This window comes from Zootoca vivipara, chromosome 2 (genome assembly GCF_965207765.1).
Source record: "Zootoca vivipara chromosome 2, rZooViv2.hap1.1, whole genome shotgun sequence".
Lineage (NCBI taxonomy): Eukaryota > Metazoa > Chordata > Lepidosauria > Squamata > Lacertidae > Zootoca > Zootoca vivipara.
The window spans coordinates 15,893,518-15,917,356 of record NC_142584.1 but is presented as its reverse complement, the minus strand read 5'-3'; the positions used below and the strand labels follow the sequence as shown (position 1 = coordinate 15,917,356).

Genomic DNA, 23,839 nt, shown 5'->3' with positions numbered 1-23,839 from the left:
AAAAAAATCATTCAAAAACCGAAGCAGTTACTTCTGGGGTTTTCGCCATTCGAAAGCCGAAACGTTCAACTTCCGAGACGATCGAAAACCAAGGGTTCGCTGTACATGAAATCTTCAAAAGCTTCGCTTGTACAGGACTGCTTTCAGATGTCTTCTAAAAGTTAAAAACTTAAACCCCATCCATTTCAATTTGGGAAAAATGAAGCAGGCTTAGTGTCTATGAACTTTTGCTCATTAAAAAGAGGGTAGTGTGTGTGACTAACTGGAAGATGTTTTCCCCACTCCTAGACTTGCAGTTATGGGCCCCACTTTATATGCAGCTGTTCCCCAGAGTGGCATGCATTTGTGGGATTTACAGAGTTACTTAATCTGCAATCCCATCCATGCCCTACAACAGAAAAAAACCCTGCCGGGCGTACTACTCAGTAATTATGGAGATTGTACAACCTTGCTTGTCGCAACACTACTGATACCTGGATCTCTGAAATCAGATCTGTGTGGGCAGATGCTGAACTCCTGCAGATCTTCTTCGTGAAGACCAGCAGCACCCCAACCCTTCAATTAGCTCTTGCATTTCCACCACAATGTCACACAAACCCCACTGGCCAAAGTCCAGGGAACTATTAAGGCTCCAGTACACCTGGCAGGTTGTTTTATTGACACACAAAACCAGGAGCTTCTCATAAAAACAGGTTTGACACACCCAGGGTCCATTAATACGAAACGAGGTTAACTATTAAGCAGCTACCTTGTGGCCTAAAAACTGTATTCCCTCTTACATTGTCTAAAAGAGATATTTCTCGACTGAGTAGCTCCTGCATCCATACTGTAGAAAACAGATCCTGGACCTGGGAACTGTAAAACCCAGTTTCCTAAGCAGTTTCCTAAATGTATACATATTCACATACATCCAGTCTTTGAAGTTCCCCAGGTGCTTGGCTAATTTTGCTACTGGCACAGGTCCAACTACACGGAGATTTCTGGGTGCCTGGTTGGTGCCCACAGTTAAAAAAAACTGCTGCCTTTGTGCATAATTAATAGCATTTCCATTTCCACTGTGTGTGCTTCTCCTTCTTGCATACTGGGACAAGTGAATGGTTGTAACAGATTGAGGTTGAATCCTGACAAGACAGAAGTACTGTTTGTGGGGGACAGGAGGTGGGCAGGCGTGGGGGACTCCCTGGTCCTGAATGAGATAACTGTGCCCCTGAAGGACCAGGTGTCAAAAAGAAAAATAACTACCAGACTTTTAGAGGACATCTGAAGGCAGCCCTGTTTAGGGAAGCTTTTAATCTTTAAGAAATTAGTGTATTCTAATATTTCTGTTGGAAGCCACCCAGAGTGGCTGGTGAACCCCAGCCAGATGGGCGGGGTATTAATAATAAATTATTATCATTATCATTATTATTTTATGTGTTGGAAGCTGCCCAGAGTGGCTTGAGCAACCCAGCCAGCTGGGCGGGGTATAAATGAAATATTATTATTGATAATAATTATCATTATTATATATTGATACAGGAACAGAATTGCCACATGGATTCCGACACCGATCTGCTGTTCTTGCACACATTGTGCAGTATAGGAAGGGACAAAGATTACAGTTTCACATCAAGTTTCACCACCAACTGCTCAGCCTAAAGGCAGATCAGACCCTACAGGGCTATAAAACGTCCATCCTCTACTTCTGGGCATAGAGGCTGCAACCCGTCAGACAGCTTGGGAGGCCTGTGAAATACTGAGCATTTTACGTTTTCTCTCCCAAGGGCACCCTCATCTGGCCTGCAGCCTAACCTTCCCCCAGCCTGGCTGGAACCCTTCCAGGTCAGGTGAGCACTGAAACATTTGGTTGGCAAATGGCTCTGCACTTTCCTTCCTCAGTTTGCCTTTGCTGGTGCTTTGCTCCACCACAGAACTATCTCCTGAGACTTCATCCTCTGTTTTCAGCTGGCCTCCAGATTCCTGTCTTTAACAGATCCACAATTAAAAAGCTTGGAGCAGAGCGGGAGAAGAAAATGCTTCTAGCTGTTTTGTGTTAGCTGCCAATATTCTTTACCAAAAGCAAACGGAATCCATTTGCAGTAGGCCAGGGGTGTTATCTGCAACTCCTGTAACAACAGGAACATATGCATGACGACGCCTCTCCCCACAACAGCAACAAAAGACCTTGAACAGTGGAGAAACCTTAAGTTTGCAGAATGAATTATTAGATAAAACATCTCAAAGCCCTGTTATCACAGCTTTTCCAACTGACTGGAACAGAGAACGCTCAGCTCCCAGGGATGGTAAACAGAAATGAAATGAAAAATCTGACACAAAACCTGCATGCCAAGTGGAAACCCGAGCTGTTTCTGCTAGGCAAACACGCACACCAAGGAACCAAAGTATGCAATACTGTGTGACTCAGGGTTGCGAAGGAACAGGGGGTTGGGGCATGCCGGAAACAAGTATTCCGGCAACTTTAGATGTATCCCCAACCCAGGGTGTCAGCCCCGGGGCAACCTAGCTGATGCCTGACCAAAGTCGGTCACCTATCAACCTAATTTATCTGCTCACCTCTGTTGCTAATTGCCTTGCACAACAAGATACAGAAAGCAACTCAGAATATGCAAAGAGCCATCGCAGTCATGCATGCATGACAATCAGCCTATGCTGTAGAAGGTGCTCAAGCACAGAATACACAGAGGAACTGTCTACTGTCCCGGAAAGCTAGCAGACATATCCTGTTTACACCTATATTGTTTTTTTTATATTCTACACAACTGAAAGCTTAGGTGATAATGTGGATTCTCAACTATAGCACAGCATCAGACTTTCTGAACTTGTTTTCTTCTTCTTTCTTTGTATTTTATTAAACTTAAATCCTGCCTTTCTTTTATCATGGAACCGAAGGCAACATAGAATCGTCATCTAGTCCAACCCCGTGCAATGCAGGCATCTCAGCTAAAGCATCCATGACATTTGGCGGTCCAACCTCTGCTTTAAAACCTCCAAGGAAGGAAAGCCCAGAACCTCCTGAGGGAGACTGTTCCACCGTCACACAACTCTTACTGTCAGAAAGCTTTTCCATATATGTTCAGTCATAATCTCCTTTCTTGTAACTTGAAGCCGTTGGTTCGAGTCCTACCCTCCAGAGCAGGAGAAAACAAGCTTGTTCCCTCTTCCATGTGACAGCTATTGAGATATCTGGAGATGGTTATTGTATCTCCTCTCAGTCTCCTCTTTTCCAGGCTAAACATACACAGCTCCCTCAAGCGTTCCACATAAGGCTTGGTTTCCAGACCCCTGATCACCTTGGTTGCCCTCCTCTGTACACGTTCCAGCTTGCCAACATCCTTCTTAGGTTGTAGTGCCCAGAACTGGACACAGTATTCCAAGTGTGGTCTGACCGAGGCAGAATAGAGTGGTGCTATTACATGTTGTTTGCAAGCAGTCTCCCATCCATGTACTGACCAGACCCAGACCTGCTTAGCTTCAGCAGGGTGTTGATCTCATGTGCCTGCAGACCATTCCCTAGTCTGCACCAGCTTTTTACTCCTCAGAGCTGTCAAGACAGTGAATGAGCAAGACCCAGTTCATATGGACTCTTCATGCCTTGAAGGCTCCACTCCACAACAGCTTAGGATACAATAAATCTACTAGTCTTTACAATAGCAGAATATTATTTGGGAATGATAACAGGACATCACAGATTTTATGAATGACCATGCTGGACTGCACTGATGGAAGAGTTTTAGCAGGGGAGTAGCTCCAATACTTTGGCCACCTCATGAGAAGAGAAGACTCCCTGGAAAAGACCCTGATGTTGGGAAAGATGGAGGGCACAAGGAGAAGGGGACGGCAGAGGATGAGATGGTTGGACAGTGTTCTCGAAGCTACGAACATGAGTCTGACCAAACTGCGTGAGGCAGTGGAAGACAGGAGTGCCTGGCATGCTATGGTCCATGGGGTCACGAAGAGTCGGACACGACTAAACAACAACAACAAGCATCTCCACATGGGGGTGGATAAAACATTGTGGGGGCCCAGGTAAGCCCCACCCCTCATGATCAATCACATGATGCAGTGCACACACACCATTTGAATGGAAATACCCATCAACTTTGTTTGGACTTGACCCCTCAAATATTTTATTGTGGGGGCTGAAGCAGCCAAGGCTCCTAGGAATTGGCTCCTATGTCTCCACTTAATTTTGAGGTGCCAGCTACCATGGAGTCAAAAAAATTGCCAATGGAGTGTGCCTACATTTTCTCATAAGATAAAACATGTTAATAGACTCTGTTGACTTTAACACAAAGGACATATCATAGGTGATGCACTGGCTACTTCAACAGAGGAGGGAAGCGGGTAGCGCTGTGGTCTAAACCACTGAGCCTCTTGGGCTTCCCGATTGGTCAGTGGTTCAAATCCCCACGACGGGGTGAGCTCCCGTTGCTCTGCCCCAGCTCCTGCCAACCTAGCAGTTCAAAAGCACACCAGTGCAAGTAGATAAATAGGTACTGCTGTGGCGGAAAGGTAAGCACCGTTTCTGTGCACTCTGGTTTCCGTCATGGTGTCCCGCTGCACCGGAAGCGGTTTATTCCTGCTGGCCATATGACCTGGAAAGCTGTCTGTGGACAAACGCTGGTTCCCTCGGCCATGAAAGTGAGATGAGCACTGCAACCCCATAGTCGCCTTTGCTTGGACTTAACCGTCCAGGGGTCTTTTACCTTTACCTTTTTACTTAAACAGACTGAATTAGATCATAGAAGCATGGAATTGTAGTGTTGGAAGGGACCCTGAGGATCATTTAGTCCAACCCCCTGCTACACAGGAATATGCAGCTGCCCCAAACGGGGATCGAACCTGCTACCTTGGTGTTATCAGCACTATGCTCTAAGCAACTGATCTCTGCTGAAACATACATCCTATATCACTCAGAGCCACAATATCAACACAAAGGGAAAACAGGATAAAAAGCTCTGTGAAACCTAGACCCAGTCCAGAACCTTTGCTGGCAAACCTTTAAATGCTTTCAGAATGTTTTCAAGTTAAATGGGAACATGGCTGCAAAATAGGGGGGGGGTATTCATTCAGAACCAGATTCAATCCATCCTGTCCCTGATGTTCTGCCACTTCTGGATAAAGAACACGAACACCAAAACTTTTGGGTGATTCATATTTATGCAACTTAACTCGTAACAGAGCACTGTGAATCACCTGTTTGCCCTAATGACTTCCTAGCTTATGGTAATAATGTTTTTGCAAAACAAATTCCACAAATTCCACAGCAGCAGCATAATACGCTGTGACCAACAAGGTAACTCTGTGTACAAGAACTGCCAAGTCACTTTTGCACTGGCTGCCGTTTTGGAAACAAAACAAAAACGAAAAGGAGTCACACATTTCTCCCCTGGAAATACTAAGTTATGTAAGTTTAAACCAATGGACTGCTTCCTATATCACCTATATATAACCCATATCACCATTTGACATCACTGACCTAGATTAGATCCTGGGCAGAAATGGGAGGTCAACATACCCACAAGCAATTTGATTCTGGGTCAGAACAATGAACCATCTAAACTGGAAATGCTTCTGACCATCCAAGAAGTCATAACCAACAGGGACAGCCATCTCCTGTTATTTGTTGCCCGTGGCTGGTAACACACAGGTTGCAGTGTTGGTTTACACCTCCCAACATTCCTATTTCTCCAAAACATTCCATTAATCCTTTAGAAATTCCATGCCATTTTCTTATAACATCCTGGGGGCAGTCAATGGCGTAAGTTAACTACCAACTGCATAACTAGGCTTATCCTTTAGCTCATTATAAAACGCTCTAACACAGGCATCCCCAAACTTCGGCCCTCCAGATGTTTTGGACTACAATTTCCATCTTCCCTGACCACTGGTGCTGTTAGCTAGGGATCATGGGAGTTGTAGGCCAAAACATCTGGAGGGCCGCAGTTTGGGGATGCCTGCTCTAACAGCTTTAATAAATAATTCTGAGTTGTATTTTGAAAGGGAGATATTGTTTCCTACTCATTCTTTCCATCCCAACTGTCTCCATTCTCTTTTACATTAGTTAACCAAGCCCTCTCTCTGCTTAATCCTCTCACTTCTGATAAAAATGCTATCCTTGATTTTTTTTTAGTTGCCCTTTCATTCCTTTTTGAGGTGGGGCAACCAGGAAGACACACAATTGTTCATGTGATAGCATTTACGATGTCTACTGTTTCACTTTAATCCCCTTCTCATTAAGCCTCTGTCACAACTCATTTTTCTTCAACACAAGACTGCAGATAAGCAAGTACACATCGTGACTTGGCTCAAACTCTCTCCCCACAAAAGCTTATTCCATGATACATTAGAGAACCTTTATTTCACCACAAGACTCTTTGTTGTTGTTTCCAAAGCTTCTCTTGAATGGCAAACCACACACTGAGATCTATGCAACTCCAAAGTTTGTCGATCAAAATAAAAGACAGTATCTTGCTTGCTCTGATTGAGTAACCTTTCTTCTCTGATCTCAATTCCTCACCCCCTACCTCTGGCTAGAAGCCATCAGTGTTTGTGTATGGTTAAGAACACTTGCCGCAACGGACTTTAATTTGCACTAATGAATACATATTGAATTGCATATTCCACTTTGTAAAAATGGGAAATTGTGTGGAAAATGCCAGTGGAATAACACAACACTGAACAAGATGCTACTCTTTCCCTTCTTAACCAGTCTTTAACCAGAGAGCGTAATTCAAAAAGGAAAACCAAGAAGCAATTTTCTGAGTAACATGCTAAATACCATATTATGAGGTGCCTGTGGGTGATGATGCGACAGTTATGAGGACTGCCTATGGCCGGGAGGCCTTCCCCTGTCCAGCAACCATGTAGTGTGGGAGATTCAGGTCCCAAACATATTTCTAGACCCAACACCACCTGCCCAGGTTACAATGAAGTAGTGCTCACACCTTAGAAGGGATGGTGATGGTCCCTGGTTTATAAACTTATAGATGCCATCTCCAACTCCTCGAAAGATTCCATCAACTACGTCTCCAGAAATTTTTACACATCACTTGGGAAGACAGGCAAACTAATGCCAGTGTTACTGGAAGAAGCAAAGATCACCAGTGTCAAAGCAATGATTCTTCAACATCAACTTCGTTGGACTTGTCATGTTGTGCAGATGCCTAATGATCGTCTTCCAAAGCAACTACTCTATTCCAAACTTAAAAATGGAAAGCGTAATGCTGGTGGTCAACAAAAGAGGTTTAAGGACTCTCTCAAGGCAAATCTTAAAAAATGTAGTATAAAAACCGACAACTGGGAACACTGGCCTGCGAGTGCTTCAATTGGAGAACAGCTTTTACCAAAAGTGCCATGGGCTTTGAAGATGCTCAAACCCAGGACGAAATGGAGAAAGGTGCCAAGAGGAAGGCACGCTTGGCAAACCCTCACCATGATCAACTCCCGCCCAGAAACTTATGACCCCACTGTAGAAGGACGTGTGGATCCAGAATTGGCCTCCACAATCACTTATGGACTCACTGTTAAGACAGTGTCTATGGAAGACAATCTTACTCAGCTACAAGTGAGCACCAAAGAACAACAAGAAGAAGGCCCCTGGTAGAAACCAGGTGGGGCACTGGAAGATGAGCAAAGACTTATCTCCAGATGCCATTGCGTGTCTTCTTCATAATATTGGCTCAATCCTCCACCCTCAAGCCCTGAAGGTGAAAAGCAGAGGTTAATCTGTTGGTCAGTCTCCAACGGTGAAGAACAACTGACCTCTGTCCATAAAGAATAGTGCTCAGAAACCCCAGACAAGGATGACATTCACCTAAACATGACCCAGAAAATGAGCACCGCCTTCCCCTGAAGTTCATGTTTGGCGTGTCAGGAAAATTGTTGCTGTTGTTTAGTAAAATGTTCTGCTCAAACAGGTTCCTTTCTGGGCTGTGATCCAGAGAAATCCGATGTGTCCCCTTCAGTGTTTAGCAGACTCTTTTTATGAAGATCAAGAGTATCATACTTACAGAGAGCGTCAGATGAATCTCAACATGGTTGCAGTTTTTTGAAAGCTTTTTCCTTAGTGCTCTGATCGCATTCTTGGGCCTGCAATTAAAAGAAAGGAAACTAGATAAAAGCATTGACTTAACACGCTGTTTGCCCTGCGACACCAACCAGAGAGATAAAGACTGCAGCCACCGTTTGCGTGGAAGAAAATCCAGATAAAACCGAAATAATGCACTGTATTTCAGCAGCGGCAAGATTACTGTCTTCGTGACAGGTGGGCTGTGTGCAGAGATATCCTGCAAAGTGTGAACAGATGGATGTTCAGAATCTGAAAGTCTTGGTCACCCAGGATCTAGGGCGGTAGGCAGGTTTTTCGCACATTTCCTAGAGGATACCCAATTGCAATGCTTTATTTTTCTCTAAAGGTAAAGGTAAAGGTAAAGGGACCCCTGACCATTAGGTCCAGTTGTGACCGACTCTGGGGTTGCGCGCTCATCTCGCATTATTGGCCGAGGGAGCCGGCGTATAGCTTCCAGGTCATGTGGCCAGCATGACAAAGCCGCTTCTGGCAAACCAGAGCAGCACATGGAAACGCCGTTTACCTTCCCGCTGTAGCGGTTCCTATTTATCTACTTGCATTTTGATGTGCTTTCGAACTGCTAGGTTGGCAGGAGCTGGGACCAAGCAACAGGAGCTCACCCCGTCACAGGGATTCGAACCGCCGACCTTCTGATCAGCAAGCCCTAGGCTCAGTGGTTTAGCCCACAGTGCCACCTGGGTCGTGTTTTCTCTAGAAACACGAAAAACCACCATGAGGTCTGGTCGGATTAAGGGCAGGGTAGATATATAACCAAGTAATTAATTAATTAACTCATCCCACTTTATTCAGAGACACATTTCGGTGGGAACTAAGCCCACTCCCTCTGTCCCATGTGACTTCCAGTGTCCCCCAGTCTTGGTCAATGGATTCTGCTCCTATCCCCATACCCTGATTGCTTCAACTGCATAATCAATGCTCATAGTATCTCTTGGTCATGCTTGAGTGTGACCGAATGCTGGAACCTGGAGAAATATTATTATTATTATTACATTATTATAATATTATTATTCAGTTTATTATCCACCCTTCACCAGCAGGTCCCAAGGCAAATTACAAGTAGTTTACATTTGGTATTAAAATCAGTAAAAACAAATTACAGTCACTGAATTCTGAAAGCACCAATTCTTTCATGTGGCCCCAAACACACAAAGCAACAGGCCATACTATTTTTTTGCGGCTGATAAACCAACCACAGAGATTTGTTCATTTATTTAAAAGCATTTTTAGCCTGCCCGCCATCCACAGATCTCAGAGCGGGTTACAAAACTTTCAAACAAGAATTCTCTTTGTATCGTACAATGTGAAGCTTCCCCCGACCCTGAACTGAATTTCCCCCCAAACATTCCTCTCTTTCTTCCCCATCTAGCACTTCAATGTGCTCCATTTATAAGCAAAATTGAGCAGCAGCAACAGCAGCAGCAAGAGCTTAGCATTTAAATATTGCAGTGGAGCCAGAGACTCAAAGGAGATTGTTTTATTGCCGCCTCCTCTGTTTTCACGTCAGAATGTCAAACCTTTTCTTAAAAGGAGATGAGGCCACTGCCTAAATAGTCTCACCCATTATCTGAGCCCAAACACTAATTGCACTAGATTACCCTATCAAAAATCCTGTGGCAAATGATGCAAGACTAAGGGTGTTCACATCAGCTTCTTGGCTCTCTTCCAGTCTAATTATAGGAAGCTTCTATATATTTTTCCCCACATGCTAGCAGATAAACAAGTACACTCCACCTCATAGGTGGCTGCACTATTGAGTGATGGGGTAGGCTATTGCTTTCTTCCATATTTATAAATCCATGGGAGCGAGTGGCAATGTGGTCTAAATCCCTGAGCCTCTTGGGCAAGCATCCCCAAACTGCAGCCCTCTAGATGTTTTGGCCTACAACTCCCATGATCCCTAGCTAACAGGACCAGTGGTCGGGGAAGATGGGAATTGTAGTCCAAAACATCTGGAGGGTCGAAGTTTGGGGATGCCTGCTCTTGGGCTTGCCGATCGGAAGGTCGGCAGTTCGAATCCCCATGACAGAGTGAGCTCCCATTGCTCTTACCCAGCTCCTGCCAACCTAGCAGTTTGAAAGCACGCCAGTGCAAGCAGATAAATAGGTACCACTGTGGCAGGAAGGTAAACGGCGTTTCTGTGCGCTTGGGCTTCCGTCACAGTGTCCTGTGACTCGTAATCTGGGGAACCGGGTTCATGTCTCCACTCCTCCACATGCAGCTGCTGGGTGACCTTGGGCTAGTCACACTTCTCTGAAGTCTCTCAGCCCCACCCACCTCACAGGGTGTTTGTTGTGGGGGAGGAGGGGAAAAGAGATTGTTAGCCGCTTTGAGACTCCTTCGGGTAGTGATAAAGCGGGATATCAAATCCAAACTCTTCTTCTTCTTCTCTTCTTCTGTTGCACCAAAAGCAGTTGAGTCATGCTGGCCACGTGACCTGGAAAGCTGTCTGCGGACAAATGCCAGCTCCCTCGGCCTGAAAAGCGAGATGAGCGCCACAACCCCATAGTCGCCTTTGACTGGACTTAACCATCCAGGGGTTCTTTACCTTTACCTTATTTATAAATCCATGCAATGGGAGTGAGGAGAAGGAGGAAAAGTAAGGAGAAACCTTTGCTCCTCCCTCGTGAGAATTTTACAATACAGTGGTACCTCGGTTTATGAACACAATTGGTTCCAGAAGTCTGTTCATAAACTGAAGCAAACTTTCCCATTGAAAGTATTGGAAAGTGGATTAATCTGTTCCAGATGGTCCGCGGAGTACTTAAACTGAAGCGTTCATAAACTGAAGCGAACTTTCCCATTGAAAGTAATGGAAAGTGGATTAATCCGTTCCAGACGGGTCCGCGGAGTACTCAACCTGAAGCGTACTTAACCCAAAGCATGGTTCCGGAAGTCTGTTCATAAACTGAAGCGTTCATAAACTGAAGCGAACTTTCCCATTGAAAGTAAGGGAAAGTGAATTAATCCGTTCCAGATGGGTCCGCGGCGTTCGTAAACCGAAAATTCGTAAACCAAGGTGTTCAGAAACCGATGTTCCACTGTAAATGCAGGGGATACATTTTCCAAGCAGATGAACACAACACGTGTATTTCTAACACTGGCAGTGCTCTTTGTTTTTTCCGCTATGTTGCATTACAAGAGCAAATGTTGGGTCAAAGGAGTGCACTGCCAACATGGCCACTGCTCAGAAATTACGGAAGTTGCTGTCCAGCAACACCTCGGTGGCTCCTGGCACCTCATCCCTGTCTTAAGATAAGGACTCCGTGTTACAAGGAATGAGCTTTCTGTTCCTTTAGCTCCTGCTAACTGAGCACAACCGACTGCCACCGATGACTCTTCTCTTTACAGTGGATGTCTTTGTTGCTCATCCAAATTAAATGTTAGGATCAAGGAACGCATACAATCATCATCATTACACTGTAAGTGACCGGCCTTTGGCTACGTCATTTCTTCGTTCCAGTAGCGAGATGCTTTCTGCTGTTCCGAGAAAAACAGCACAGCACTTCGCTTGCAACCAATAAGCTTAAGTGGAGATCACCTATCCATGGCTGAATATTGTTTCTGAAGATCCGGTCAGTGACTAATTTGAATAAGGTCATATTTGGAACTGGGGAAGAGCTGGAGGGCTCACGGGGTTGGATCATTCCTAATGTGAGTCACAAGCAAAGGGCTCATTAACCCTTTCTCTGCTTGCTTCCACCAGCTTGCCCCATGTGAATATTGCAACTGTGATGACCCCTGCTCATAGAGATGTGAAGGTGGCGGGGGGGGGGAGAGATCCGGGGGGGGGGGAACACCCAGGCAAAGAAACCAAACTTTTAGATTTTTTTCTTTTCTTTCCTTTTTTAAAAAAGGCACTTAAAGGTAAAGGTAAAGGGACCCCTGACCATTAGGTCCAGTCGTGATCGACTCTGGGGTTGCGCGCTCATCTCATATTATTGGCCGAGGGAGCCGGCGTATAGCTTCCAGGTCATGTGGCCAGCATGACAAAGCCGCTTCTGGCAAACCAGAGCAGCACACGGAAACGCTGTTTACCTTCCCGCTGTAGCGGTTCCTATTTATCTACTTGCACTTTGACGTGCTTTCAAACTGCTAGGTTGGCAGGAGCTGGGACCGAGCAACGGGAGCTCACCCCGCCGCGGGGATTTGAACCGCCGACCTTCTGATTGGCAAGCTCTAGGCTCTGTGGTTTCACCCACAGCGCCACCTGCGGCTCTCTTTTCAGAATAAGGATCCCTAGGATTTTGGCAGAACCAATGTGCCTCCCATTATTGCAGTCTTGATCCCATTTCTAAATTCTGTAGTTTCTCTACTTTGTTACATTAAGTTTCAAAAGCACCTCCCAATTTGACGTTAGAAGTTGCTGGCGGATAGACCCGTTCAGGTGAGAGAAACAAAGGTAAAGGTAAAAGGTAAAGGATCCCTGGACAGTTAAGTCAATTCAAAGGCAACTATGGGGTTGTGGCACTCATCACACTTTCAGCCAAGCTCCTAACATGACCTACTGCACACAGTCAGGAACCAGACATTCTGGGGTCGCTTCATGAGTCATGTTTTAAAGCTGCATATGCAGTACAGTTGCCAACTTTTAAACCAGCCTTTGTAGTTGTGCCTTTAATAGGAATTCACGGGCAAAGCTTTTGACTGCACGGCGATAAATACGGTCCCTTTGTAATTGCTGTTGTTCAAGCTTCAGTTAAAGGCACAGCTATAGGGACTGTTTGAAAGTCAGCAACTCTAAAAACCGCTACACTCAAACAGCATATTGTTGTTGTTGTTGTTTAGTCGTTTAGTCGTGTCCAACTCTTCGTGACCCCATGGACCATAGCACGCCAGGCACTCCTGTCTTGCACTGCCTCCCGCAGTTTGGTCAAACTCATGTTCGTAGCTTCGAGAACACTGTCCAACCATCTTGTCCTCTGTCGTCCCCTTCTCCTAGTGCCCTCAATCTTTCCCAACGTCAGGGTCTTTTCCAAGGATTCTTCTCTTCTCATGAGGTGGCCAAAGTATTGGAGCCTCAGCTTCACGATCTGTCCTTCCAGGGAGCACTCAGGGCTGATTTCCTTCAGAATGGATAGGTTTGATCTTCTTGCAGTCCATGGGACTCTCAAGAGTCTCCTCCAGCACCATATTTCGTTAAATAAAGAAACATGCATTGGTAAACATGAACTTGAGGTGTAAAAGTGTCAACAAATACATATTGAAATCAGATTCTCTACTGCCTTCACATGTGGCTTTATTGATGAGCAAATTGTAAAATTACACATGCACAACAGAGGACAAAGCTGGCATGGGTCAAAGGGTATACACGGGGGTAGGGAGTGTGTTTATTGTCACACCAACAGGATTAGACTTTTAACACGGAAGGCCAATATGTCTTATCAGCAAGACCAAATTCCATGAGAATTCTGCAGAACATGAACCAGCTTACCCTTCCTCAGTTGTGTTGATAATATCACAGATGTGCATGAACTGACCCCACTCTTCTGTCTGCAGCGTTCCAAAAGTAGCCTTTTCTGCAAAGATAAAAATTTACTTCCAGTAAAGAATAATAATAATAATAGTAATAATAATAATAATATAATTTATACCTCTGCCCATCCAAAATACCTATGCAGACACTATACAGACACCTAACAAACAGGAAATATAACTTTGGTTGTTTCAAATGACTGGCATAAAGAGTTTTGATTTAAAATGGTCATTCCCTCCAAAGTACCCCGAGTCTTAAATCTCCTTCCTTTATAAAAAAAAGATAAGGAAAAAGAAACCAGCTAGCCAATGTCAGGAAACACCTAGGATTCTGATTCTTTGAAATGCTTTGAAAGTGGCTTACTAGATATCAACAAGCAAAGACTTAGGGCTATCTTTCCCCAACCTGGTGCCCTCCAGGTATTTTGGCTGCCACTCATTTTACTGGCTGCAGCTGACCGGGGTTGTCAGTTTGTGGAAGGCTGAGCTGACCTGTTGCAAAGGAGGACCAGACTTCTACAACTTTATTAATAACTGTTAGGCAAAGTAGGAATGTTAGCAGGTGATGTTTATCCTGCAAAGATGACAACATTAGCTGCCCTCGCTGAAACTTCCTCCTCTGCATAAGTACAAAGGGCATTGAAACTCTGCCTCCTTTGCCTCTGGTAATACTGGGATGGGGAACTTCAACACTCATCAGCCTTAACTAGGGCTGGGCAATAGCTGTTTTTCAGCATTGTGATCAGTGGCGGAGCAACATGCTGCAGCCCCCAGAGCGGAGAACAGGTGGGGGCATGGCTGGCGCACACCCCAGGGGCGTGGTGAATGTCCCGGGGTTGCGCAGGTAGCTCCTGCAGGTAGCTCCTGCAGCCAATCGGAAGCCACAGAAGCTGCAGGGGGGTCACATAACTCCATACTCCACAACATTTCTCCATTGAAAATAGGGGTGTCACTGTGGGTTAAACCACTGAGCCTAGGGCTTGCTGATCATAAGGTCGGCGGTTCGAATCCCTGTGACGGGGATGTCAAAATGCAAGTAGATAAATAGGAACCACTACAGCAGGAAGGTAAACGCCGTTTCCATGTGCTGCTCTGGTTTGCCAGAAGCGGCTTTGTCATGCTGGCCACATGACCTGGAAGCTATACGCCGGCTCCCTCGGCCAATAATGCAAGATGAGCGCGCAACTCCAGAGTCGGTCACGACTGGACCTAATGGTCAGGGGTCCCTTTACCTTTACCTTTATCACCCAGCTCTAGCCCTAACAACATCTGGAGTACCCGAAGTTCCCCAGCCCTGATATAATACAAGCGGAAAAATCCCTTTTTTTTCTGGGGAGAATGGACTAGCATCGCTAAACCTTGATGAGTCACTCCTTTAGCGAGTCTCCCACCACTCCCGTCATCCTCACAATCTAGAGGAGCTAAAGGAATGCCTTTCCCTCCACCCCCAACTCGACACATGTGTCAGGGTGAAGCGGGGAATTCCAACATGCAATGTATTCCTTATTTTGAGCACGGCAGCAGGGAGCCTGGGCTCCAGGCACCCCAGATGAAGGAAAGAGAGGCTTGGCAAAGGGAGAACTGACAGGTGGGTTCTGAGCTCTTAACTGGAACCAGTCAGCGGTGTTGAGGATGTGAAGCACAGCTGGCCCACCTGTAAGGCAAGATGAGGCTTCCGCCTCAGGAGGCAGGATCCACAGGGGCAGCAGATCCAGCCTCCGAAGAATGCATCACCCACTGACCCGCTGCTGCAGTGGTATGCTCCTTGGAGGCTGGAGCTGCAGGCTCCTGGGCAGCCTCCGCAAGGCCACCTCTTGGAGAAGCGGAGGCATTCCTGATGTGGAACTTTTATTCCTCCCTTGTTCCTGAGGGAGAGAAAGTGAGAGGGGTTCCTAAGCAGTGTTAGGAACTCAGATATACAGTGGTACCTTTGATTACGAACCTAATTCGTTCCGGAGGTCCGTTCTTAACCTGAAACCGTTCTTAACCAGAGGTACCACTTTAGCTAATGGGGCCTCCTGCTGCCGCCGCGCCGCTGGAGCATGATTTCTGTTCTTATCCTGGGGCAAAGTTCTTAACCCGAGGTACTACTTCCGGGTTAGCGGAGTCTGTAACCAGAAGTGTTTTTAACCCAAGGTGTTGGTAACCGGAGGTACCACTGTATAAGTTATGGTGCCATTTGGCAATTAGCTTATACAGTGGCACCTCGGGTTACCAACACCTTTCTTTATTTGATGTTATGGTCGCCACAACAGTCTAGGTGCCATCCCGCCTCCACAATGAGAGCTATTATTGTTATTATTCATTTCATTTCTACAGTATACCACTTTATATAGTAATGGGGGGGGGGAATCTCAAAGCGGTTCACAACACATTAAAACATCAAATAAAGCAATCCAGAAAAAGACAAACTCAAGCTTCAAGGAAAATATTCTCCAAGTGACATTTTGCTTTCTCCCTATTTATCTGCCTACTTAATTGATATAGCTGCCCCACAGCAGAAGTAGTCAAGGAAGGCAGTGCGGTGCAGTGGTTAGAGTGTTGGACCAGGACCTGGGGGATCAGGGTCCAAAATCCACACTCCGTCACGAAGCACGCTGGGTGACCTTGGGCCAGTCACAGCCCCTTCACCTGCCTTGCAGGGTTGTTGTAGAGGTTAACTGAGGAGGGGCCAGCCAGATGGGGATGTTCATCGCCAACCTGGCATCCAGAGATCTCAATGTGGCCGCAATTGGACCCGCGCCAGTCACAAAACGCGCCTGGCGCCCGGCTAATTTTGAACACTGGTTCAAAGAAGGCACACGTCTAACGATGGCAGGGAATCCGCCACATTTTCCAGCCTCCACACTTGTGGCTAAGAAAAGCACAAGTAAAAAGCATTCCATGGCTGGGAACTGCAGTCCGCAGGTATCAGAAAAGGCGAAACGCTTTTCTACTAGCCCTGGCACTTCAGATTGTAGGGGGTTGTTGGAATCGGGTCCCATTCTGCTTTTCGCTTTATTGTGTTCTGATGCAGTAAAGCTCGTCTTGTCAACTTTACACAGTATTTATACGCTGTGTGAATGCAGTGCACACACCAGCTTGGATTCTATTGATGATGGATTGTTAAGAAATATTCTGAACAAACAGCAACCTGGGCGGTGTTTTATTTCGCTGGAGCCAAACAAGGAGACCTTCTGTTCCTCTGTGGCTGACTAAAGCTTAGTGATGTCTGACCTCCAAAACAGAGATAGGGCTATCAAGATTTCTCCTCCTTTCCTGGTGAGGCTTTTCTGCCTTCCCTGATAAGAATTTCAGCAGGCGAATATTATCCTGGCATCAAGATACAGTGTTGATCAATAACAACACATGCATTTTAATCAGTATTTTTTTTTTAGTTTATTGCTGGTTTTAATTATGTTTGAATGTTTCAAATATCTGTTTTCACTGATAATGTCATGGTTTGGTTCTTTCCCGTAAATCACTTTAAGGTGGGTTGCTCTTGTTTTTCCTTTACAGTTGAGCGGCATATAAATTTTCTGAAAAATAATAGCAATAAATAAAATGCAGCTGCTTGATATTTGCTCATGGGACAGCTGCTTAAAGCACAGTGGGTGGGAGGAAACTAGTTAGCACGGCAACAGCAAAGAAATTGTTTAGGGACCTGGGATTGGAACCCTCTAGAGGGGCAAGAGTAACTGGTGTAGCTCTCGGGTTTCTATGGGCCTGGAGGAGCTGAAAAACCACAGTACATACTCTATTTTTACTGAGTGTATCAGCCAGTACAGCAGTGCCATTAAAGTAGAACTTTGAGGCATGAGTCCAGGAGACCAGCTCAGAAAAATGAGCAGAAGCCATCACCACCCAAAAATAAAAAATACAACAAAGTTGGCCTATCAGATTTGAAGCAGAATCCGAAGGGAACTCCAAAAGCTATCTAGCCAAGCACCCTGCCCATGCAGGTGACTCACAATTCCATCTATAGGAGAGGGGCACGAGTGTAGCCAAGCGGGGCAGTTGCCCCCCCCCAATCAATAAAAATACTTAACTGAGGTCCGGACACCCTAACATAAAGCCTGCCCCTTAACATAAATCCTGGCTACATCCACTAGGAGGGGGTGCAAAAACATTAAACACAGGGCTGAATATCCCCTTACCTGCCCCGCTGACCCAGAAGCCTGTTAGGTTTCCAGAACTAGGAAGGGCAGCATAAACTATCCTTTTTTCTCCCTCTCCGCCTACATCCATATGGGAACGCTGCCTTGCCCCAAGTAACACCACTGGCAAGGCTAGCTTAGTACTGCAGGCACTGGCAGGTAGCGTCTTCCCCCACGGCTACAGACCTGGAGACGCCACCTGAACCCTTTGGCGCGCAAAGACTGCCTCCGCTACCGCGCTGCTGCCCTCCCTCCCCGTCTAAAAATAGGACGGTGGTGCCTTGGGAAAGTTTGGCGCTCCGCTCAGTTCGGGGGCAACTATCCACAGGCTGGCAGGAAGGGGAGGCGGGCGGGATAGGGGGAGATGCCGCTTCTTACCGATCAGATGCCCCACGGCTGTGCCGAAGGGATCCTTCTGACTCTTGCCGAAAGCCATGCTCGAGTGAGTCCCGGGTCTCCAGGCACGCCAAGCAAGAATCCGAGCTCGCTCTCCCCACCAGCCGGCCGGCGAGCTCCCTGCTTTGTGGCGCCCCAGCCAGCCAGCACGCTGGAGGGACGCCCTTGCCCGGCCAGGGGAGGAGGGGCCCGGCAGCCTCCAGGTGCTCGTCCCGCGCCGCCCCACGGGCTCCTCGTCGAGGATGACGCGCCGCGCAGGGAGGGAACAGCCTTGGAAGCGAAAGTGCCGCCGCGCAAAGGCGCAAAGGGGAAGGTCGCCAGCCTGCGCTCCCCTTGGGCGGAGTCTCATTCAGACGCGCATCTCCAGTCCTTTCCCGAAGGCGTCCTCGGATCCGAGCAAACCTCCGCGCAAATGCACCAAGCGTTTCGGAGGGGATTCGTCTAGGGGCAGGGGTGGGATTTCCTGCGGCTCCCACCCCTCTTTTAACGCAACTTTCCGGGAAAGGAGTGCCGCTGCATGCTTTCCAAGCGGCGGCCAAAGTTTCCCGGACGGCTTCCAAGTTAGCTCTGGTTTGATGGATTCTTGGCATTTGAACTCACGGCGCCGTGCGGGGCAGGCTTGAACTTGCATGTTGGAAGCGCGTCACGTACCGTATGTTATGCATGGATGTAGCAGGCGGGGGGGGGAGCAGGGGGCAGATGCCCCCCAATCAGGTAAATAATAAAAAAATACTTAACTAAAAGTAGAAAGGATGTTGACAGATTTTTCTGAGCACTTGGGGTCAAAAGAAAGTAATTTTAAACAACTGTTGTGGAGACATTTCATTCCGAATCTACTAGACGTGTCCTGCCCTCCACCCCAATAAACCCTGGCTACTCGCAACATAATTCCTGGCTACGCTCATGATGTTATATCTCGGTAATCATCCTCTAAAACATCAAAAAACACATCTTGAGAATGTGAGAATTCACAGGTTAGGACGGGGTGAATTCAGCTTTGGGAAGAATCTCAGATTTCTTCCCTCCTCTGGGTTTCACCTCTTTTTTTTTTTTTAAAAAAAAATTAAATTAATTTTTCTGTTTTACCATTTAAAATACTCATTTAAACATCCTTAGAATACCAATGACTTCCCTTCTTCTCTTCCCATGGTTCATTTTGCATATCATAAATCCCTGCATATTTTACATAAACTAAACCATTCAGTACTGTATTCCCTTATTACACTCATCACAACTTATTTACACTGTTGAATTTATCTTAATGCTGTCAACGTTTTCAAGTGTACACAAGTTCCCCCGTGTATTCAATAAACATTTTCCAGTCTTCTCTAAACGTATGTTCTTGTTCTCTTATTCTACAGTCATACCCCATGTTGCGTCCGCTGCGGGTTGTGTTTCTCCAAGTTACGAACGTGGCGGACCCGGAAGTGTTTACTTCTGGGTTTCGCCGCATGCGCAGAGGCGTTCTGCGCACTTCACGCATGCACAGAAACGCTCTTTCGCACATGCGCAAAAACGCTGCTCGGGTTGCGGACTTTTTGGGGTGCGAACGGCACCCTGGAACAGATCGACTCCACAACCCGAGGTACCACTGTATATGTTAAGTCTGCAAGCTGTGCGTATTCTGTTGCCATTCTTCTTTAGTTGGACCTCGCTCGTTTTCCATTTTTGGGTTTTGTCTTTTGAGGGCAGTGTTTAAAGTATGTTTTGACCAGGGGTCCCCAGACTTACCCGGCTTTGGGCCGGTGCCGATTGCACGGCAGGCTGGAGGGCAGGGCAGTGGGCCAGAGGGCAGGGGAGTGCGTGCCCGTGCGCATGTGCACACACACTTACTGGCGCGGTGGCACGCTTCCAGGACGGAAAAATCGCAAAAAATTGTTTGTGCGCATGCGTATGGGCCTCCCCTCTGGAAGTGCACCGGAAATGACCTCTTCTGGGTCGGGAGAGGCCCATACGCATGCACACAAACAATTTTTGGTGCTTTTTCCGATCTGGAAGTGCGCCGCCGTGCAGCGCGCCGTAAGAACGGGCGGCGGCAGTAGGCGGCGGGGGGCACCGCGGGCCGGATTGGGAGGCCAATTGGGCCACATCTGGTCCGCGGACCGTAGTCTGGGGACCCCTGGTTTAGACTATGATTACCATATTTTTTTCAATGAATCCAGGGACACTTTTCAACTTCAATGGATCTTGCATGGAGACTGATGTGTAAATCCAAGGACTGTCCCCGGGAAATGGGGACATCTGGTAATCTTAGTTTTTTAGACTATAGCTACTCATCAGCCCACCCCCTACTCCAACTATCATCTGCAGAAGCCATTCCATCAGGCTATAGGGGGAGACATATGGAACTGCAAGGCTTCTCCATCTGCTCTGCTGAGCAACCTCCAACTTTTGGCGATGGCTGCTACTCATGTTCTTGAACTCTTTCCACTCCAGCTGGTCCTTAGGAGAACTGAATGACTCAGCAAAGAGCTTGAGTTTTTGTTTTTTCCCCTCCAGGTCATGGGTTCAAGCCACGTGTTGGGCAAAAGATTACTGCATCGCAGGGGGGTGGACTAGATGACCCTTGTGATCCCTTCCAGTTCTATGATTCCGCTTGTCTGCTCCTCCCTTCCAATCAGTTTCCCTTTTGTGTCATTTTTTTTTAAAGGGGGTTGTAACATGGGTGTAGGCAGGGGGGCAGGAGTGGGCAGTTGCCCCCCCTGGAAGCAGGGCCGCTGGTGGCCAGCCTGCCCCACTGCCCGCCACCGCCCGGTGCCGTCTCCCTTCTCCCTGGCTGGCTGTGGGGCGGGTGGAGGGAAAGTCCCAGAGCCACGCAAAGCGTTTGGCTGGCTTTCCCTCCGCAAGCCCCACAGCCAGCCAAGGAGAAGGGAGACGTCCCTTCTAGCCGGCTGGCTGTGGGGCGGGTGGAGGGAAAGCCAGCCAAACGCTTTCGCGGCTCTGGGGCTTTCCCTCCACCCATCCGACACAGCCAGCCGGCTAGAAGGGACACCTCCCTTCTCCCTTGCTGGCTGTGGGGCGGGTGGAGGGAAAGCCAGGGCGATCTCGGAGGGGGAGGAGGGGATCGGAACAGCCCGATTTCGGGCTGATCCTGGCACCCCCTCGCCCCTGCCGATTGCGGAGGGGGAGGAGGGGGTCGGAACAGCCTGATTTCGGGCTGATCCTGGCGTCCCCTCGCCCCTGCCGATCGTGGAGGGGGGAGGAGCAGCCCAATTTCGGGCTGATCCTGGCGCCCCCTCACCCCTGCCGATCGCGGAGGGGGAGGAGGGGGTCAGAGCAGCCCGATTTCGGGCTGATCCTGGCACCCCCTTGCCCCTGCCGATCATGGCTTTCCTTGCCCCACTGTGGCCCCTACCCCGTGCCTTGGCCCCCCTTGCCCCCCTAATTTTGATCCTGGCTACGTCCCTGGGTTGTAAGCCTGAGGGCAGGGACTGTCTTTTCTTAGTGATCTGTAACATAACATTTCCTTTGGCTGAAGAGTGTGGAAATATGCTTGAAATATATTATTATTATTAATTGAATTTATATACTGCCCTATAGCCGGAGGTCTCATGGATGTAGAAGTATGTTGGAAGGTGGATGGGAAGTCCGTGTTGAAAACTCAGGTGCCAAAGAAGTAGCTAAATGAGATTTTTGACAATCAGGGTGGGTCTTGGGTGCCCTGCTTAGCTCCCATAACTAGTAGCGCCACACACACAAATATGTCAGATAGCAAAATAAAAAATACCGTATTGGCCTGAATATAAGCCACACTTTTTTTTCCTAATTCTGATTGAAAAGTTAAAGTGTGGCTTATATTCAGAGCCGAGTGCCTGCACTGGCTTGGGGAGTGGGGCGTCGGCTCCCCCCGCCCCCCCCGTTCAGGGCAGTAGTGCTGGGAGGCAGGCCAAACCACAAATAATCCTTTAATTTTAAAGGTGCAGCTTATTTGCGGGTGTGGCTTATAGTCAGGCCAATATGGTAAATATGCAAAAAGAGAGAGAAAGTATGCTTGTTGGATTGTCTGGGTGTAGGTTTATTTCTTTATTTTGAAAGTATAGAATACATATAAAGCCCTGGTATTAGAAATGTAATTAGACATCTCAAGTTGCTTTGCTCATTATACACCAGCCATTCTTACTTTGAGGAAGTGGCTGGATTTAGACAGCAAAGTGAAAGATGGTTTATCATGACGCAAGCAAACCTACGTGAACTTTAACTGCAACTGCTCCCCACCCCCATCCAAACGCAGTAAACTTTAGCTAATCTTAACTATTATTTGTTTGGAACGAGCCAACTTAAAAGCTGACTTGCTTCAACAAAACACAGTTTAAGATTAACCACAGTTGTAAGTCTGGATATGGTTAAGCTGTAGTTAAACAAAAAACAAACAAAGTTTATGATCTCCACCTTGCAGCTGGGAGCAGAGGGCAGAACATTCAAACCTGAGGCTTGCCTGGTCTTCTTCCTGTCACAGTAAACCATGGTTTATTGTAACAGTCAAACAGCCAAAGAAAGAAACAACTATCTGACATTTAGAAGACACCTGAAGGCAGCCCTGTTTAGGGAAGTTTTTAATGTCTTAATGTATTTTTAATCTTTTGTTGGAAGCCGCCCAGAGTGGTTGGGGAAACCCAGCCAGATGGGCGGGATATAAATAATATATTATTGTTATTGTTTTTATTATAGACAGGAATGGTGTGTTAGGAATTCCACAATGCAATGTGACAGTTTCAAAGGATCATTTTGGATTCGGTGGCTGATATAGTTGAATCACCTTTTACTGAGCATAAGATCTAATGTTTTGAAGGGTCCAAGGCATTCTTAGCAGGCAAGGGTTCATTGACTTATCACTTCCTCCAAATGAAATCCACTTTTAGAAGACTTTCCAGATGGCAACAGCATGTGTCTTGGCCTTCCCTTGAAGCTTATAGATCTCTGCTCACGCGAGTCTCTTAGAACTGTTTTTCTGCTGCCTCTGTAGGGGAGTGTTACACACAATGTTGTGTCATGGTCAAGGTCAAAGGGATGGGGGAACGAATGGCCCTGTCCTAACAGCAGACGGGTGAACTGGATATTTCAGTCTCTGCAGTACAGTGATCTCACAGCCACACAGTCACAGTGACACACTGTTGAAGCATCCTGTCTTGTCAAGAAAACACAGGCTTACAGACTATTGAATCTTTATCTCATCCAAGCATGCGGTTTTTAGGAGAGAGATGCATTTGAGATGAATGAGGAAAGCATCTCGTTCTTGTAGTTGTTGACACTTCCTCTGCACTTCCCTTTTCTGTGGGGTGTGTGCGTGTGTTAAAAGAGGTTGCGGTTTTTGCTAGTCACATTCTTGGCTGTTTGCACAACAGGAATGCTTCCATCTGAACCACAAATGCTGGGGAACCAGGGGGAGGAAGGCAATGGAAAATTTGATACTTCTGTGAATTAATATTTAAGCACACGCAACCCAAACATTGGACATGTGATGATCTAATCACATCAACGTGCTCAGATGAAATAGCCTAAGATATGACAAAAAGCGTATCTTATGTTACAAACCTATGTCAGTTCTATATCAGCTTAGGTCACAACCACAGTGTTACTTTAAAGCAGGCATCGCCGACCTGCAGCCCTCCAGATGTTTTGGCCTACAACTCCCATGATCCCTAGCTAACAGGACCAGTGGTCAGGGAAGATGGGAATGGTAGTCCAAAAATCTGGAGGGCTACCAACATGAGTCTGACCAAACTGCTTGTTGAGTGCTGCCAGA

At 46.9% G+C, this 23,839-nt stretch overlaps 1 protein-coding gene across 1 annotated transcript in view; it reads right to left on the bottom strand.

Moving 5' to 3' along the window:
- Positions 1-18,833, bottom strand: part of TOM1L1 (target of myb1 like 1 membrane trafficking protein) — a 51,441-nt gene extending 32,608 nt beyond the window's left edge. Inside the window, exons 1-3 of the mRNA XM_035103829.3 lie at positions 18,079-18,833; positions 13,524-13,608; positions 8,013-8,091 (exon numbers count right to left, since the gene is read on the bottom strand). Of these exons, the coding sequence (XP_034959720.3) occupies positions 8,013-8,091; positions 13,524-13,608; positions 18,079-18,445 (531 nt within the window). The 5' untranslated portion in view covers positions 18,446-18,833. The remainder of the gene's footprint in view (positions 1-8,012; positions 8,092-13,523; positions 13,609-18,078) is intronic.
- Between the last annotated feature and the right edge of the window lie 5,006 nt (positions 18,834-23,839).